Genomic DNA, 20791 nt, shown 5'->3' with positions numbered 1-20791 from the left:
TGCAAGCTCCAAATCATGCGTCGGATAGTTCTGCTCATGAATCTTCAACTGTCGCGACGCATATGCGATAACTCTGCCACTCTGCATAAGTACTGCGCCCAAACCAAGCTTGGACGCGTCGGTGTACACCACTAACTCCTCATGTGGCACTGTCATAGCTAACACAGGTGCTGAAGTAAGTGCATCCTTCAGCTGATCAAAGCTCCTCTGACAATCTGGACTCCAACTATACTTCGCGTTCTTCTTGGTCAAGGAAGTCAAGGGTACTGCAATAGAGGAAAAACCCTTGATGAACTTCCTATAGTATCCTGCTAAACCCAAGAAGCTACGAATCTCCGAAGCATTCTTTGGAATCCCCCAATCCCTCACTGCCTGCACCTTGGACTGATCCACTGCAATCCCATCCCTAGAAATAATGTGGCCTAGAAACGCCACTTGCTCCAACCAAAACTCACACTTACTGAACTTTGCAAACAGTCGATGCTCCCTCAAAGTCTGCAAGGCTGTATGCAAATGCTGTGAATGCTCCTCAATGCTCCTCGAGTAGATCAATATGTCATCAATGAATACAATGACAAACTGATCTAGATACGGCTGGAAGACACGATGCATGAGATCCATAAAAACTGCTGGAGCATTGGTCAACCCAAAGGGCATCACCAAGAACTCATAGTGCCCATATCGTGTCCTAAAGGCAGTCTTAGACACGTCTGAATCTCTGACTCTCAACTGATGGTAACCAGATCGCAGATCGATCTTGGAGAATACCGAAGCTCCCTGCAACTGATCGAATAAATCCTCTATCCTCGGTAGCGGATACTTATTCTTCACTGTGACTCTGTTGAGCTCTCGGTAGTCAATGCACAATCTCATGCTGCCGTCCTTCTTCTTCACAAACAACACTGGAGCTCCCCATGGAGAAAAGCTAGGACGAAGAAAGCCCTTCTCCAACAGCTCCTGAATCTGCTCCTTCAACTCTCTCATCTCTGTAGGAGCAAGTCGATATGGTGCCTTAGAGATAGGCACAGTATCTGGCAACAACTCAATACTGAACTCCACCTCTCTCACTGGTGGAACTCCTCCACATCGTCAGGAAAAACATCTGGATAGTCACGTACCACCTCTATGTCTGATAAAGATCTGCTAGAAACATCCGAGGTAGTGACCACACTAGCAAGAAAACCCTGACATCCATGGCGCAACAGTTTCCTCGCACGAACAAGTGATATCATCTGAGGAATACTGCTAGACTGAGATGCAAAGAAAGTAAACATCTCACCTCCTGCTGGCTTCACTGACACTGTCCTACGTCGGAAATCAATCGAAGCTCCATTAACTGATAGCCAGTCCATACCCAAAATCAAGTCAAACCCAGTCAATGGAAGAACCACTAGATCTGCTCGAATGGAGTGTCCCTGCAACTCCAATGCCAGATCCCTGATGACACTAGTGGTAGTGATAATCTGTCCGGATGGCATGGTAACATCGTAACCACTGTCTACAACCTCCGGTGAAATGCCTATCCGTCTGATAAAATCTCGGGAGATAAACGAATGCGTGGCTCCTGAATCTAGCAACGCAAACGTGGAGTTGCCTCCAACTAGAATTCTCCCTGCACGCAGAAGATTCCCAACAATTCACACCACTATGCTCCCAAGGTTAAAACACTAAAATCCTTAATTCTAATCACAAAGAAACAAAATTCTTATTCTAGCATGCTGATAATTAAACTCATGTAACAGGCATTCAGATATAATCGCAATTTAAACAAAAGCAAAGAATTGAAAAAGTTCTAGGGGTTAGGTATACCGGTGATCAAGGAGGTATCTGGGTCTGCCTCCTCAGCCTGCATCACATAAACTCTCCCACTGACGTTCTGCCTCTGCGGGCAGTTGGCAATCTGATGCCCTGGCTCCTTGCAACGATAGCAGACTCCTGCTCCCATAAGACACTGCCCGGAATGCATCTTCTGACACTTCGGACACACTGGATATCTCCCTGGAGTAGGGGCCCCGCCCCTAGTCTGCTGTTGTGGCTTCCCCTGAGGCCTCTGCTGATTCGGGCCCTTAGATGGCCCTGTAGACTGTTTCTTCGCAGGTGGCTGCGAAGATGGTCGCTGATACCCTGACTGCACAAACTGCCTCTTACCCTGCTGCTCTCTCTGTATCTCCCTCCGTCCCTCCTCGGAAGGCAAGGCCCTGCTGACTGCAGACTCATATGTAAAGACGTCTGCCATACGTACGTCATGCCTGATCTCAGCCCTCAAGCCCTCAACAAACTGTCGCAGCTTCTCCTGCGGACTATCAGCAATCATGGGCACAAAATGACAGCCCCTCTCATACTGGCTCACGTACTCCACCACAGATCTGTCCCCCTGACGGAGACTCATGAACTCTCGGATCATGCGACTGCGCACATCCTCAGTGAAATATTTGGCGTAGAAGATACGCCTGAACTCAGCCCACGTCAGTGTAGGTAAATGGACCCCTCGAACTGCACCCTCCCACCAAAGGGCTGCATCGCCTCTCATCATATACGTCGCACAACTCACCCTGTCGGTGTCTGTGATCCCCATATAATCGAAGATGGACTCCAGAGAGCGAATCCATCCCTCAGCCACCAAAGGATCGGTGGTCCCCATAAACTCCTTAGGCCCCTTCTTCTGGAACCTCTCTGCGACGTCCTCCTCGTGGGACAGTCGGGGACGGGCAGCCTGCTGCTCCAGCAAGGCAGTAATACCCGCCATCATCGTGGCACTGGCCTGCTCCAGTGCTGTCATGGGGTGCTGCTGAGGTGGCGATGGAGGTGGAGGTGGAGGTGGAGGTCCCCCACGTCGGTTCACTGGTCTGGGAGGCATTCTGCACCACCACATATTACTTTACGTAAATCGCCATGCATAACTAAGTGTTTAAAATTAAGGCTAGCTTAAATTCTAGAAATTAAATCATACTATAAACATTTAAAACTTACAGACCGGTAGCGTGGATTTCTGAGCTAGCATAGCAGTAGTGACCCCTCCAAGGACCGTGCTCTGATACCAACTGAAACGACCCTAACTCTATAATAAATAAATATGCGGAATTTTTTTTTTTTTTCTACTAAATAAAATATGTACATATATGCCCATACATATATGCACAGAATAAAATCTTAAAATAAATTCATGACTAAATAAATAAACAATTTAAATACTTAAATAAAATGCATTCTATGAATTAAATAAATATCTGAGTCAACCCTATAATTTAAAAATATACTGCATAATTAAAATAATTAAAAAGTGTGCATGCACTAAATTATTTAATAAAATATTCCAAACAACTCAACCCTTATAAAAATAATAAAATGTATCATAAGACTCAAGCATGGTGACTCAGAAGCTGTCACGGTCACGGGGCTACTGCAGCACTGCTCATACGTCCTCACCACCGGTAGGGGTAACCTGCTCCTCTACATACTCACCTGCACCATATCAGTGTAGTGAGCCTAGAGGCCCAACATGCATACTAACAAGGGTTTAAGATAATTTAATACACTTTCATACATAATACATATACTATAAGTGCATGAGCATGCCTTAAAAATAATAACATAATTGTTGCTTAAATAATCACTGAATTATACATAACATACTTAATATCATACATACTTGAGTTGTTGAGCACTTATTTTCTTAACATCGAATGGTCCTATCCGTAAGTGTGACCCATACTTATAGTGCGACTGATCAGTCTAAGAAACCATCGTACGAGGCTGGTGGCGAACCACCCATACATAAATGGCAGAAACTGCCCATACATAAATGGCCACACTACTTCAATTTCCACCTAAAATATTTTATTTGCTCAACCATAGAAATTAAATCATAGCATAAAAATTGATTTCATGAATGCATGTACTTAAATAAATTGTGTGTCCTTCATTTATATTTAATTTATTTCCTAATATCATATAAATATTCAAATAACTTTTCATGCATAAAATAATTAAATATAAACTCAGGACACATGCAATTTCTCATGGTTTGATTCAACTGCTGGCCCTAGACATACAAGCCCATTAACTACTTTTCTAGGCCCAATAAATCAACCAAAGCCCATTAAGACTAACGTAGGCCCAATAACACTATCCCTGGCCCAATGGGCCCAAAAGCCCAATAACAGGCCCAATAACTTTCATGGGCTCCTAAGCCCATAAAAATTTCTGGCCAACTTAAAAATTTAAATAAAAATTAATAAAAGCCCAAAAATAATTAAATTAACCCAAAATAATTTAATGGAGCCCAAATAAATTAAATGGTACTAATTAAATTTTTGGGAATTTAATTAGCCCATTTAACTCCTAATTAACTTAAAATCTTAAAAATAAAAATACCCGAGCCCAATTAAAATAACCCGGACCCGGACCCAACTAACTTAACCCACGACTTTCCAGACCCGACCCGGACCCAAGACCCGGCCCGAAACCACCTTGCAACCCTAAATCCGAACCCACCCATTCCTCCTCCCCTTGCCCGCCGCGAGCAGCAGCCCTTTAGGGGCTGCTGCCGCCTCGCTCCGGCCGCCCCTGGCCGGAGCGCCGCCGCCCAGACGTAGCCCACGTCTGGGCGGTTCGAACCTAGCCCAGCCCCGGTCCCCATGCACCCTAGCCAAGGAACACGAAGCAGCCTTCCATGAACCCTAATCTGTGCAGAAAAAAACGGGCAGCCATGGTTCAGTTCAAACCAGACCAATCCTAGCCCATTCCAGCCCATGTTCGACCCTACCACTCGACCCTAGGGACCCCAAGGGACCCCTCTAACCATGGACCAGCAGCCCACCTAGCCATGGACATGAAAAACGTGAGTATGAACATCATGAAGTCAAAACCGAGAGTTTAAGAGAAGGAATTCGAAACTTGCTGTCAAAAAGATAATGAGTCTCGGTGCTACACACCCACACACATACATACACTGATATAGGATTAAAAAGGGAAGAAAATCATGCCTTAACACCGATTGATAGAGCTAAAAACGTGTACGACGGGCTTCGGGACGACGAGGCGACGACGGAATGCCTTCGAGCTAGAAAACTCACGTCTAAAGCTTCTTGGATGGTGATGGCCGATGATGAAGAGGTTGAGGAATGAGGGTGTCGGCTGAGTGGAAGAAAAACGTGGGAGGTAGGGATAGGTTTAGGTTTTAGTTTATTAGAAAATAGGGTAACTAAATATATAATTAAGGATATAATATATATAAAATATAACTTAACTAAAACTCTAAAAGAAATCTTTAAAAAAAATCTGAAACATTATTGAAAATCCCGAAATTAAAATTAAGGGAATTTTTAAAAGTGATTAAAAGTCATTATCTTGACTAATTTTGGATAAAAATGACCCCTAAAATTAAATAAAATCAAATATTTAAAATTTTGAGATAATAAGACTCGAAATAATATTTTAAGGCTCTAAAAAGGCTCATAACATAATTTGGGTGGAAAGTCGTCATCTCGTCCGTCCACGGTCCCGTCTACGCGATCAAATAATAAAAATACTAAAAATCATAAAAAAATTACTAATTATGGGTTAAATGCTTAAAAATAAATTAAATAATGCATAAATAATTCACATAATTATTTAACCCATAAATCATAAATTTAAATAATTAAATATCCTAATTATGCAGGCGGATTTATGTAATTAAAAATACCGGGTGTTACAAGATGACTAGACATTCTTAATTCAAGACATGCTAGCACAAGTAGAATATCAAGATGACAATCAAACTCAAAAGCTCTTCTAATGCTAATTTAGAATGAGTGTACCAAGTTTTCTTGATGATGTGTGACTGAAATTTGAGTTTCTTTGTCCCTTCTATTGATGAGTGCAACATCTTTGAGCTTTTTGACAAAAACACCAACTCTATGTCCATTTCCAGTTTCTGCCGCAGCGCACATGGTCTGTCTTCAACGAATAAACTGCATTTTTCCGCGCATGAACAGGCTGCAAATTTTATACCGCTGCGATCCTCTACGAGTCTAGTTTGCAAATCAAAAAGCGGTTTGTCGTTTGGACACTCGAGCAAGGAGTTATGCCATTTTTCCCAAAGTCGCTGCAAGCTGTCAAAAATTATCAACTATGCATATATGTGTTAGAAAATCTCAAAAACGAAATTTTGAATATAAAATCAGTTTCAAAATGCTATTTCAAGAACAACCGCTCTGATACCAATTGTTAGGATCAAAATACGTGTGTAGAGGGGGGTGGGTGAATACACACTTAAAAATATTTTAGAGCTACAATAGCTCGTTCTTGAAATGTTAAAAAATAAACCGAGCATCGATGAATTATATCGAGTTTGGTTTTCAAACCAAGCGGAATACACTCGAAATAATCCTTCGTAGAAACCGAATAAACATTTTATAAATCATTTGAAAGAATGCAAGTTGAAATAATAAAAACAGTTTGGTTGAAGCATTTTATCAAACACTTTGTATGCTATATTTTGGTTTATGAAGAACACATATAATGCTTCAACAATGCATCTTAAAACAGTGGCAATAATAATGTAAGTGCGATAAACAAATAGACACGAATTTGTTTATGGATGTTCGGAGCTCAATCTCCTACGCCACCCCTTCTTTCACCTCGGAAGGATCCACTAGAAGACTTTGATTTATACAAACTCATTTGTACAAACCCAATCCAATTTAGGACTTATCCAATGCCTAAACAAGAACTCCTAGCCACTCTCGATCGTAGGCCTCAACCTCACAATCCGCATATTGTTTAACGTCTCTTATGCCAAGACTACAAACACAATGTTTATTGTCTTTGTGCTAAGACTTTCACTCAACTAATCTTTCAAAGCATGCCTCTCGTATGTGTGTGAGTGAGCTCTCTTCAACTCATATACAAAGATATTGAACATGAAAAAGTGTTCTATAAAGTGGGTTTGGTGTAGAGGATTTAACGTTGAAAGCTCATCTTTTCATCTTCTTCCTCACACCTTGGGCTTGCTCTCATTCTAGCTTATTTTTCTTCTATAATTTGCCCATGCTTTTAATCCCCATCAAAAGCTTGTTTTTGATCTTCAAAGTGTTGTATTTATAAGCTCCAAGAATTATTTGAACGTCAGATTCAATAATATGACCGTTTGAGATGTTTCTGGACACTTTCTGAAGTTGCAACGGTCATATTTGAGTTGCTGTCCATTTTCTAAATTGAGCTGATTTTACTGTTCATCGGACTGGTTTGACCGATTCGATCTGGTCAAACTCATCTGGTATGGTCAAGCTTTGATCTGGTCTGGTCCAACTTTGATCTGGTCGAGCTTTGATATGCTCTGGTTCATAGTTGATCTAGTCTCTTAGTTGATCTGCATCATTCCAATTGATCTGCTTCGTTCATGATTCAATCTGATCTTTTCACTTTTTTATAGCTCTTGATTCACTGATTTCTGGGCAAGGTGATGAAAATAAAAGTTGTAGCCCTTTTTCTTGGCTTTCCACGGAATCAAGAATCGCTTGATTTCGAGTTTGTATGTGAAAGATATACTCGAAATACTAAGCTATGTCAGAAATTCTGTTCTGCAGAATTTCTGTGCAGATCTCGAAACTTCATCATGCTTTATCTGCTTCTTAAACTCCGATTCAGATTGAGATTCTTGAAGATGATTTGTAGATCATTGTCTTAGCTTCGTAACGCATACAGAGTCATTGCGTTTGGATAAGCGAGCTGTAAGTTCTGGCTAAAATACCAGAGCTGGTCTGTTTGATCTGGTTGCTGTAGCTTTGATCCGATTCGCATCCAGCTCGATGTTGCGACCACTTTTTCACCTTGATAACGTCCGAATTAACTCATCTGGCCTGAGATATGACTTGTAGAGATTTGAGTAAGCTTTCCAACCGTTTTGACCTCAATTCATTTGGATCACCGAGCTATGAGATATGATTGATTTACTGAACTGCGCCAGCTTGATGAACTTTGATTTCCAGCTCAAACCTTCCATCTTTGATCTACTAACTACAACACTTGATGAAATATGTTAGAAACACAATTACAAGTTTTGTTAACATCAAAATCAAGATTGCTTGTGTTTCACAACCCAACATACTGCTAAAAGGTAAAAATTGTCCTTTTTTTTTTCCTCTTTTGGCTAGGAGTGTTCATTGGTCGGGTCGATTTTCGATTTTTTATTTCAGTTTTTTCGATTTTTGGTTTTTGAAATATATAATCCGATATACCGTTTTGCTTTGGTTCGGTTCAGTTTTCTATTAAAACGGTTTGGTTATTTCAGTCGATTAATTTTTGATATTGTTATTTTAAATAATATTATAATATTATTTTAAAATATAATACGTTATTTTTTTTTACGTGCTTTCTTTGTCAAAATTTTAAATTCAAAGTCTAAATAACTTAAATAAACATCAATCAACTAAATATATAAATAAAATTATTAATTTAATAAAATTTCGATTTTTTCGGATGATTCGGTTTTGACGTATATAATCCGAAATCGAACCAAATAAATTTCAGTTTTAACATTTATATCCAAATTTCAAATTCCGATTTATTTTCGGTTCGATTCAGTGTTTGGTTTTTTCGATTTAGATTTACGATTTTTCGGAAGTTTGAACACCCCTACTTTTGACGAAAGCAAGTTTTCACATTTTTAGAAATCAACGAGCGTGTACTCAAGAAAATTAGTTGAATGAAACAATGCAACCAAGCAAATTAGGAACAACAGTGCTATTAGTTTTTATAACGTTAACGAAATTGTCTTGTTTTACAAAAAACTGAAATAGCATATATTTTAATAAGTTAGACAATTTTTCCTTTATGAAAAATTGTTTTTCTATTCATGTATGTTTGTCTCTTTGTGATTTTGGTGCTTTATATTTTTAGATTTCAGTTTTAGTCAGTTTTTTTATTTTTTTTTGGCAATTTTAGTCATTTTTCTGATGTGACGCTTATGTGGCACTAATGCGCTGCTGATGTGGAGCTGACGTGTATAATGCCACATAAGCAATTTCGAATTAAAAAGACTGAAATTGCTAAAAATTGAAACCTACAACTAAAACTAAAATATAAAAACATAAAGGATCGAAATCGCAAATAACAAATATAAAAGACCAAAATTACAATTTTTCGTTTTTCTTTAATATTAGACAAGGTAAGGCTATTGGCTATCCCTACTCTGCCGAGTGAGATCCACCCTGCTTTCACGAAAAGTATGCGTCATCATATATTACGTCGAATGAGACTTTACCGTCTCTAATTCAAGTCATTAAACTATGAAAATATTCATAATTCCCATTTAAATTTTACATGAGATCCTCAGACAAACTGTAAGGTGATAATAGACAGGTTTATCTTTAAACGATATTTGTGTAAGAGTTTGTGTTATCTACGGTATTGGCAACATAACAAACAACATGCAATGGAAATAATAAAACACGAATTAATATAACTAGTACTTGTGCGAGTGCCTCAAGGCCAAATAATCATTAGAAAAACGTAGATCAGATTTACAAACTTCATTTTTTCCCCTAGAATCAACCACAGAAGCTACTAATTCAGAGCAACAAACTCCAAAAAATATTTCTTGTTACAGACAACCGTGTTCTAACATATATCTTGGTATGGTTACAATAGTACTTAGGTAGTGTTTGGGAGAGCTTCTAAGAAGCACTTCTCAGTTTTTTGTTAACAAAATTTCACAAAATTTCAAATTTTTGTTAACGAAAAGCTGAAAAGTGCTTCTAAGAAGCTCTCCCAAATACTACCTTAGTAGTGCCAATCTAAGAATCCTCTATGCATTGGAATTGAACTAGGCCCATAAGGCTAAAAGGAAGCTGTATACGAGTCACCTCACAATCTTTTTTCGGTTGTCTCGAAAAATTTACACTCTCGACTGATCCTAAGCAACTTATTAAATTATGGAATTCTAGGTCCTAGCTAACTCTCTGTCAACGCAAATCTCATTAATTAGAATAACACAGGTTTCAAAAAAAAAAGTAAAAAACACTGAAATTTTATGAGATAATTTTACATGTTAATTTTATAAGACAGATCTTTTATTCGATTCGATTCATGAAAAAAATAATATATTTTATTATAGATATGGATCAAATTGATCCATCTCACAATTATACATCTGTGATATCATCTCACAAAAAACCTTCTCTTCGATAAATTAACAATGAAAATTTAGGAATTTCGTAAAACAGTGAAAATTTTAAAAATATTGAATATGAAAAGGGGTGATTGTAGAAGATTAAAAAGTTATGTTGAAGGAATAATTTACAATTTTGTTGAATTATATTCTTAATTTTTAATAAATTATACTCTTATTCTAAATCGTATGAAATATAAAATATCGTGTATCGCCATTCAAATATTTAATTAGTAAAACATAAAATGTAATTTTTTTTGATTTGGTAGTTGAAAATATAAAAGTGAAATGTATACGATGAGAAAAGTATATTTTTAGTCTTTATATTTTTATATCAGAACACTTTTGGTCCTTAAACATTTCAAAATAACACTTGCAGTCGTTAAACTTTAAAAATTGCAACACAATTAGACCTTATCATTTATTTTATGGTTAAATATATTCTGGAACACTAATTTATTATATTTATTAAATTATAGGGACCAAAAATAATAAAAAAAAAACTCATGAAAAAATAGATAATAAATAATCACATATCTACAACATAAACATAATTATTATTTTTTATAATGTTATTATATGTAAATAAAATTTATTATGGTTTTTTTTATGTAAACAAAAATATTTACTTTAGTATATATATGGAGTTTTTGCATAAAAAAATCGAATATGTTTTCAAAATTAAAATATCCTGTAAATATTTTAATAAACACATTTCTTAATGTGTTTTCTAATAATTTTTTAAATTAAAATATCGTCAATATCTTTGATACTAAATAACTAGCTAGATTTGATATCAATCTAATTAATTATTTAGTTTTATTTAATAGCAAGAGACGACCTACATAAAATTTTAATTTTCTTAAGATATAAAATATAAATATGTAATATATATAATTATGTTTATAAATATTAAACATTAATAATAAATCACAAAGAATAAAAACTTCATATCGTAAAAAAATTAATCTTGAAACTCTATTTTTAATTTTAGTTTTAAATAAATTTTTGTTTTCAATTTGAACCTAAAAATAAAAAAAATAAAAAATAGAGTTAATTTCATTTAATAATTTTATGTTTATCTTTTCACAATATTTTTATTATTAATTTTTATTCATTTCTAGTCCCTATAATTTATTAATATCACAAATTAGACATCACAAATGTACTTAACTATAAAATAAATGACAAGGACTAATTTGTTACAATTTTAAAAGTTTAAAGACTAAAAGGTGTTGTGTTGAAATGTTTAGGGACCAAATTAAAAGTATTTGATATAAAAATTTGAGGACTAAAAATGTACTTTCCCCAATAAAAAACATATTAGATTTGAACATTTTTATTTATTAATATCAATACTATATCACATTTGTTTTGTCTTTGTAAGTTGAATCAAACTCGAATAAAAAAATTACTGATGAGCTTATATTGAACCCAAATGCTTATTGCATTTTTTTGAATCTAAAAATGAGAGTCAAGTTTGAATCAAGATTGTTCGAACAAACATTTTATCAAATTAATGTCTATTAAACGATCATCAACATATGAGTATAATTTCAATTTATATCATTACAAAATTTATAGTGTAACTTACTACAGTAGTTCGAAACTCAAGACAACAAAATAATAGTACATAATTAAGGAAATGATAGTAATAATGGAGTTAAATTGGTTCAACGTCTTGCAAAGTTGCAATTAGACCTGGCCAAGGGCCGGTTTTGACCCGGATCTGACCCGGAACCGGCCCGTGGTCAACGAGCTGGACCCGGAACCGGGACCGGACCCGCAAATGTCCGGTCCGGTCCCAGTTTTTCCTTTGAAAAACCGGCAACCCGATGGGTCTGACCCGCCGGGTTGGACACGTGGCGCCCCCATAGCGCCCAGATGATCCAACGGCCACTAGACCTGGCCAAGGGCCGGGTCAAACCCGAACCCAACCCGGAACCGCCGGTTCACCAACCCGGACCGAAACCGGCCAAGGGCGGGCCGGTTAAGGTTTGGTAAAATACCAACCCGGAACCGGACCGGAACCGGCCCGTGGCCAGGTCTAACGGCCACTAGAAAGTGGCCGTTGGAGCTCTCAATGGCCACGATTTTGTGGCCGGGTTTTCGACTCGCCGGACCCGCCGGGTCTGCCGGAAAATTTTTATTTTATTTTAAAAAAATCTACTTTTTATCTATAAATACCCCCAACCCCATTTCATTTTGTTTACACAATTCTCTCCTCATTCTCTCCATTCTCAATTCCTTTTAATTTTTTGAATTATAAAAAATATCAAGTTTCGATTATTGGTTTATTGTCAATTGTTGATTTATTTTCATCTTTATACAATTACAAATGTTTGGAGCGGGATCAAGTCGTAGGGGTGACAAAGGAAAAGGAAAGGAAAAGAGCATCATACCACCTGAGGTCGAGTATCCTCAATTCAATGTCGATGGCTTTGATCTTGAATATTCCGATGATGAAATTCAAGAAATTCGACAAGAGGCGCAACAAAGACAACAAGTTGAACAACCACCACGTCTTCATGCAAGTTAAGAAAGTATGAACGATCCGGTGGCCTCTCAAAGACAAACTCGACAGTGCCTCACCCGACATCCGATATCTTCACCAAACTTTTCGACAAGGTGACGCTTCCCTCCGGTGATTTGCAAGCCAAATGCAAATATTGTTCAAAATATTACAAATTTAAACAAGGAGGTGGTTATGGAACTTTGACGCGGCATATCGAGAAAAATCATTCGGTGGAAATTGGGATTGATCGTGCTCAAACTCAAATTACGGCATTCTCTTCTCAATCGAGTAATGAATCTCAACTATTTAAATATAACGAAGATAGATTTAGAGAAGAAAAGACTAAATTTTGTGCGGTTGAACAACTTTCTTTTAGTTTTAGCGATAAATTATCTTTTGAAAATTGGTTTTCTACAAGTGCAAATCCTTTTATTAGACGTATTCCAAGAAATAGTCTCAAATGCACAATGAAAAAGTTAGTTTTCGATCAAAAGAAAGAATTAATTAAGGAATTTTATAGTTTGAATAATAAAGTTTATTTGTGTTCCGATATTTGGAGTGATCATTGGCAAAGTTGTTCATATATGGGTATTACATGTCATTGGATTAATAATAATTGAAACATTCAAAAAAGGTTGCTTGCATATAGATGTTTCAACGAATCACATACGGTACAAAATATTTCTCAACTTATATTTGTTATTTTAGAAGAATATGATCTAACTACCAAAGTTTTTTCAATGTCTTTTGATAATGCTAGTGCAAATACTTCTAGTATTAGTGAGCTTATTGAAATATGTAAACCATCACTATGTGGCAAATTTTTTCATATTAGATGCACATGTCATATTTTAAATTTGTGTATTCAAGATGAGCTAAAAAGTTTAGGCATGCATATTCAACCAATTAAGAACGCTATTCATTATTTATGGACTTATCCTCAAGTTATGAAGCAATGAGAAAAATTTTGTAGAGTAAATGATATGAAGCTTAAGCAGTTTGTACGATATGTTCCAACTCTTTGGAATTCAACATATAAATTGTTATTATCCTCTTTTGAATATAAAGATTTATTATGTACATTTTTTCATCAATTTGTTCAAGCTCGTGATATTTATTTGTTTTCAAATCAATGGAACATATGTACTAGTATTTGTGAAATTTTAAAAGTTTTAATGATGCTAGTGACCAATTATCCGATGTTTATTATCCAACTTCACATTTAGTTTTAACACATTGTTGCAACATTGCTTGTGTTTTTCATGAACATGTTAAATCTAATGATAGTGTTTTATCTCAATGTATTCTCGTCATGAAAGCAAAATGGGAAAAATATTTTTTGCTCATTAATCCTGAAATTTTTTTATGTGCTTTTGTTTTAGATCCTAGACTTAAATTAGATGGCTTAAGCGACATGTTAACATTATATTATGAATCTTTGGAGCCTATTGCGGAAACGATTCCTTCTATCTCATTGATTTTGTTTAATATTAAAACTCATTTACTTGATATTTATAATGAATATAACATCAAATATGATGGACAAATTGTTTCACATGAAACACAATTCACTGCAACTAGTAATGTTACTTCTAAACTTACTAAAGCACAACTTTTATTAAGGGAACGGGCGAAACGTCCACGAGGATCCTCAAGTTCCAGTCAGGAACTTGAGAATTATTTTACCACTACTTTTGATTTTAGTGATTCAGATGAGGAAAACTTCGACATTTTGAGATGGTGGTCGCAAAAAATACAAATATATCCCATTTTGGCTATAATGGCAAAAGAAATTCTAGCTTGTCCTGTTTTAACAGTTGCAGTGGAGCAAGCATTTAGTATTGGAGGAAATACATTGGACGAGAGACGTTCTAGCTTAAGGACGAAAAATTTGGAAGCCCAATATTTGCTCAATAATTGGTCAAAAGCCGCTACTCGAACACAACATATTCAAAGTGATGAAGAAGACCAAGATGATACAGAAGTAACATCTGAAACTATGACGGGAGAAAATGCGAGTGAAGCAGAATAATGTAATAGATATTCATGAAATTCTAATATATATTTATTTAATAAATGTAATATATATTTGTTATAGAGATATGAACTATTTGATTGAGTTTATTTAAAGAATATGTCTTACAAAAAACATTAAAAAAAATTTGAGAGCAAAAATCAGCTTAGCGCCCAGGAGGCGCGCCCGCGCCTCTCATTTGGGCGGCCGCGCGGCTACTGTGCAGCATTGGCGCGCACGCTTCATATAAAATAATGCGCAGCAGCCGCGCGGCCGCCCAGGTGATAGGCGCGGGCGCGCCACGCCTGTGCATTTAAAAAAATGGCGATATTTTTTTTAAAAATTATAAGGGTTGACTCGGACCCGTCGGTTAACCGGACCCGGACCGAAACCGCCGGTTCATCAACCCGGACCGGAATCGGCCATGGGCGGGCCGATTAAGGGTTGGTAAAACACGAACCCTGAACCGGAGGGTTCGACCGAACCCGGACCGTGGCCAGGTCTAGTTGCAATCTTGTGTTGGTTGGAAAATAAACAGTGTAAAGTGACTATCAATATTACGTCATATTTGTGTATGTTTTTCAATTTTCATTAGGTTGTTCAATTTTATTTATTTAATTTTTTGGATGAAAAAGTATGACGAGTTAGGAACTCTATTTTGATCATCAAGAGATGCAAAGATGTGTACCAAAATATCGTCCAAATGAAATGCTAGATAACTCCAATTAAATATTACATATCTACAATTATATATATATATATCTTCCACGTACAACACATCCATTTTTCCTAGTAATTGAAAAAAAATGATTAATGGATTATCAAAATATTTAAAGCTGAAATAAATAATTTCATATACAAATGATATAAAAACAAAATTCAGTAAGAACAATATGGAGAAAGGATTCCTACAATAAGTTCGGCGGATCTTACTAAAGGAAGAATGATAATTTTGGTTATTTGTGTTTGAATTTATGGGATATTGGTCATCTATTTTGTTAAATATTAGTTATAGTCTTATGCGTTTACTTAATGGGATGAGATTACATATGGATAAATAATACAAGGACTATTAAAATGACTTTAAAGGATGTGAAATATAATGGAGAAACAGTAACATGTTTACTTTGAGTTATTAATTTTGATATTGAAATAATAATTGAGGGACGAATTACATTTTTAACCTCCATCTATGTTAAATAATATTAAGTTTAATTTTATATTCATAAAATTTGGATTGGATTATTATTGAATATTTTAAATTATTATTGATTCATATGTGAGAAATTTTCATTTAACAAAATTATTGGGTATAAAAATATGTATTTTTCATAGTTACATAAAATTGATAAATTGAAGAAAAAAATCTTCCTCTCATGAACGAGGAAAGTAAGTTGATATATGATACATCAAATACAATTCAAAACATTTACCACATGCATCATAATACGATAAATTATGTTATGCAAGAAACAAAACTAACTTTTTAGTCATAAATACAGTGAGGTTGTAATTAATTTTGAAACTTAAAATTGCATAAAAATTAATTTAACAATTAAAACTTCTATAAGCATGAATATCCTCTAGATAAAAATAAACATAATATGTTATTGATATCCATAAACAAAATCCAAAGATAGAGTTATAAAAAAAATGAAAATAACAAATCAAGGGAAGGTAGATTATGTTTTATGTGGATTTTTTTCCATAAATATAGATCAGGATGAGTTATACCTTGAAAAATAAATGATGAGATATCACGTGAAATGAAGGTTGAATAACGGGCTTTCAGATTTGTGGAGAATTAATTTTTTGTAAGTAAACAAGGATAAAATTGGATTAATAAACTCATCCTAAGTTTATCAAGCCAAGTAAACGCTTATAGACATGTATTTTCAAAAAAATTAGATCTTTTACCGTGGGACAATTAATATTATTTTATATGTTATTGCCACATCGAAAAATATTAAGATTGTAAAAATATATATATATAGATATATATATATATATATATATATATATTAAAATAAAAATCAACAATACTATAAATAACCAAAATCGAAAGAAAAAACAATATATGACCAAAATTATAATTCTCTCGATATGTGAACGAGGCGCCATACATCGAATAAGCTTCACACATCAAAATGGTGTGCGCTTCGTGCCCTTTGCATGATATAAGGGATGCCAATGAAAATCGGGCTTGGATCAAGTTCAATAGAACCAGAAAACCGATTCGTTTCAATTTTGAAGGACTAGATACCATCCCGACCCATCAAAATCTCAATTCATACTGAAACATACCCAAAGTTAACGAGTTTTGTCCATCAAATAAAATGATATATAAAATGTTGGGTGCAATAATTGTCCCTACTTGGTATAACGATCGAACGTTGTGTGGTTTAAAAGATTTGAGTTGCACCATTATCACAAGCTATAGCTTTTGGTAAAGCGGCAAGCGCTCGGTCCTACAATTGGTATCAGAGTCAAGATCATGAGTTCGATTTTCATTGATTGCAAAGAGTGCAATTATTGGGTGGGAGATTGTTGGGTTCAATAATTATCCCTGCTTAATAGAGCGATCGAACCATATCGCTTGGGCTGATGTGCGGTTTAAAAGATTTGAGTTACACCATTACTACCAGCTATAGCTTTTGGTAAAGTGGCAAGCATTCCTGGAAATTTAGAAATATTCAGTACATGTCTCCTTGCTAATATGCAAAAAGTTTTCATTTAGCAATGTATGGTACATCTCGAACACTACAAGTGCCAAAAATTTATTGAATGCATACTAGGATTGGCAAGTAACTCAACTATCACATTTTTACATCAAATCCCCATTTGACGGCAATGTGAAATTTACATTGTTTCCAAGACAAGTTAAGAGATTAACTTAAAAATGGACATCTTTTAGCTTATATCTTGCATCTTAATGGTCATACTCCCCACATTTTTGTTTGCTGAAACGAACCAAATATTTTCTTCAAAAAGGAAAAAAACATCAACCAAATATTATTCTAGGTTTGATTGGGGTATAGAAAAGTCAGAGGTATCTCCAAGCATACAAAAACAAAGCCATGGGTCATGTTGTCTTAATATTGTTTGACAATGTCATGATTCTCTGCATAAGCCTCTTATACTGGAGCATATTCTCTTTTCAAGGTACTTATTATAAAAGAAAAAAAATCATGGGATGATATAGACATAAAAATCTTGGTACACTCACTCAAAGCAAAAACAAAACAAAATATCCAGCTCACCTGAGAAACAAACTTTGATTTTACCCCTAATTTCTCAAGAAAAGTGTTCGCTATATCAGGAGTAGGTGACCTTGAGGCAATAGCAATATCAACGCCTTTCTCCTCAAGAGCATACAATATGCCTTTGGCATGAGGATACAATGATGGCATCTCACGTTTAGAACGACATTCACTGAAACAAATCAACATATTACATTAGCATACCAATGTTCTCAAGAAACTCTCAAAGGCAAGCCTGCAATGCAGGATACGACAATTAAAGCACATACAACAGTCACATCCACCAAGAAAAGTAATTGATTAGAATACTTGAAAAATGCAATCTAGTTATCCATCTGTTTGCTAATTAACATACCCTGACACCATGAGTGTCACGCCCCGCTCCCGGGTCGGGTGACACGGCGTTGCTTTCAAATAAAATTCGAAAACAACCAGCCTCTTAGTACAGAATTTAACTAAAACCAGTCTATTTGATAAATAAACTCCAAAACATTGTCTTTACAACTCGATAAATCCAAAATAACAAAACAAATGCGAAAGCGTCTAAAAACTTAATAATAAAACATTAATGCTAAAATCCTGAAAATAAACATAAAGAAATTTAGTCTTATTGATCATCTATCACCATCCCCAAAACATATCTTGCTCACAAACTTCTACATCATCATCTTCATAATCTGGGAGGGAAAAAAGTAAGTGGTGAGTGTTTTGGGAAACACTCAGCAAGTGGGGGCCGATCGATCATACCAAAATATATACATATATATATTTATTTCAAAAGCTCATGAATTAATTTAAAGCGTAAACATTTCATATATCATGTCTTTAACATAGCATAGCATGAACATCATCAACATAATTGACATGACATAACATAGCATAACATAACTTTGGCCAGACACTGAAATTCCTCTCATTAATCGTGGCTAACTGATCAGTCCCCTATATGTAATCCCTCTAAGGGGTGAGGTCATAGAACGGTTATTATTACTCACCGTATCAGGGCCATAACATAACATGGTTCGAAAATTTCCTTTCCACTCATAATTTGAGTCCTAACAGTGCCAAAACATACTTTTAACAAACTTTCATCATGAACAATATTAAATAACAAAATTCCAACGATTAACATGAACGATCGAATTTTCAAAACATACGTATAATTTTAAAATATAAGCCCACTTACCGTATTGATGCGAAAATCAATACTCGAATTGGTGAAGCAACTCTCGAATTCCGAAACCAAATCCCGAAATTCAGCCTTGACTTTCTCGAACTATTGGAAGATTACTTTGAGCACTATTTCTCCAAATTCCTATAACACTATCACGTGCATAATCGGAGAAATGGTTGACTGACGCAAGAAAACCCAATTGGCTAAGCTCACTTCTCGAACGAATGAGCGAATTCTTTCCCCCTAATTTATAGGCTACTCTTCGAGAGAATGGAGAGAAAGATAGCTAATTTTTGTGTGTGGTTTTTCTTGTGTTTGCTCCACTATTTATAGGCACAAAAAAAATAAGCTTAACATATAACAAAATCTTGATATTTCAAGTTTGAATAAAATTTCTATATCTTGAGATTTGCTTCCATCTATATCTTGATTACTTATCTTATTTTTGTAAACTAAATATCTCACAAAATTAATAAAATCTGAATATATACTCTATCTCCAAAATTATCTCGGAATATATAATTATACCACGAATTAAAATATAAATTCTAAAAATCCGGGGTTTCACAATGAGTGTCAACAAATCAAATTAAACTATTGAAGTCAAACGGCTACGTCGACGCTGAAACAAAATGCCAAAAAACGCAGTTCAAATCCAGTTCTAACTGATTCTTTAATAGTTTTAACATATTCAAGCACTGGCATGCTGCAGTAGTGGAACTAAACTCTCGAATCCTTCGAGGATGGGTACCGTACAAGGGGTATAAACACAACCATTAACCAAAAGAGTAACAATGGGCATCATTTCTCAAGCCAGAATCTTTTCGAAATTGATTTCAATTCAAAAGGAAATAATTCCATTAACAAGTTCAACTCATTTAGTTTCAGAGGTAAGTTGGAGTCGTCAACAAAAAAGAGAATAAAGCCACATACATATCTGTAGCACATTCGATCTTCATCATCCCAAGCAATTAAGAAACAATCGCGGGAATTTCCAACATTTTTTTTTGCAAATTGAGCCCCCAAAAAAAAACATTAATACGGACGAATTTCACAAATTCCAAGAGGAGAATCTCTCAATCGACACAAATAAAAAGCATCAGCAGAAAATTCATAAAAATAAAATGGCGAAAAAGGCAAAAAATTTACCAGTAGAAAGGCCAGAGGGTATAATCTAGATCGAAAACAACGAGACGCGGGAGAACCTGAAACAATCCAAGAATCTCCATTGCTTCATTCTTCACCCCATCGTCTCCCATGATTCCCTCAGTTGATTCGGGGAAATTTAGATAAAAGGGAGTGCATTCTATCGTATTTAAAAAGAAGGATTCATTGTTTAAATTACTAATATATCCTTTTATTTAACTTTTTTAAAAAACTTAAATCTATTTGTTTCTACCAAATATTTCATTATCCAACGTTCCCAGTTTTCACCCATCTTCCTTCTCTCATCTCCATTCTCCCTCCCCCTTTTCGCAGGTCACTTTTTTTTTCTCTCTAAATCCATTCTCATCCAACACATATCAAATTCCATGAATCAAATGGCTAACAAGGATCTGATAATATTTAAAAAATTTATATTTACTGGGTCTTAGGTGTCTTGGGTTAACCCAAGGCTTGAGTCACCCTGGTCGACCCAAGGAACCCAAGGTTTGGGTAGCTTGGGTTGACCCAA

The 20791-nt window shown here is 35.4% G+C and overlaps 1 protein-coding gene across 2 annotated transcripts; it reads right to left on the bottom strand.

Annotated features, from left to right (window-relative positions):
- Positions 1 to 16964: 16964 nt before the first annotated feature.
- LOC140893088 (uncharacterized) lies at positions 16965 to 20375 on the bottom strand. Of its 2 annotated transcripts, none has more exons than XM_073302158.1 (3): positions 20266 to 20375; positions 17943 to 18114; positions 16965 to 17357 (listed from the first exon to the last, which is right to left on the bottom strand). In XM_073302158.1, exons 1-3 carry the CDS (start codon positions 20373 to 20375, stop codon positions 17328 to 17330), a joined length of 312 nt encoding a protein of 103 aa, XP_073158259.1. In that variant the 3' UTR covers positions 16965 to 17327. The 2 variants fall into 2 exon arrangements, with proteins under 2 accessions (XP_073158259.1, XP_073158260.1); XM_073302159.1 differs by lacking the exon at positions 16965 to 17357 and adding an exon at positions 17390 to 17642.
- Positions 20376 to 20791: the final 416 nt, after the last annotated feature.

This window comes from Henckelia pumila, chromosome 3 (genome assembly GCF_033568475.1).
Source record: "Henckelia pumila isolate YLH828 chromosome 3, ASM3356847v2, whole genome shotgun sequence".
Classification (NCBI taxonomy): Eukaryota; Viridiplantae; Streptophyta; class Magnoliopsida; order Lamiales; family Gesneriaceae; genus Henckelia; species Henckelia pumila.
Note: the sequence above shows the minus strand (reverse complement) of the source record. Positions and strands in the feature narration are given on the sequence as shown.

What these genes read in the sequence shown, in the direction of transcription:
- LOC140893088 (XM_073302158.1), bottom strand. Translation starts at nt 20,375, where the DNA reads ATGGGAGACGATGGGGTGAAGAATGAAGCAATGGAGATTCTTGGATTG. An exon ending in ACCCTCTGGCCTTTCTACTG is followed by an intron (nt 18,115 to 20,265) that starts GTAAATTTTTTG and finishes GATTTGTTTCAG; the next exon opens with TGAATGTCGTTCTAAACGTG. An exon ending in AATCAAAGTTTGTTTCTCAG is followed by an intron (nt 17,358 to 17,942) that starts GTGAGCTGGATA and finishes CTAAATTTCCAG; the next exon opens with GAATGCTTGCCACTTTACCA.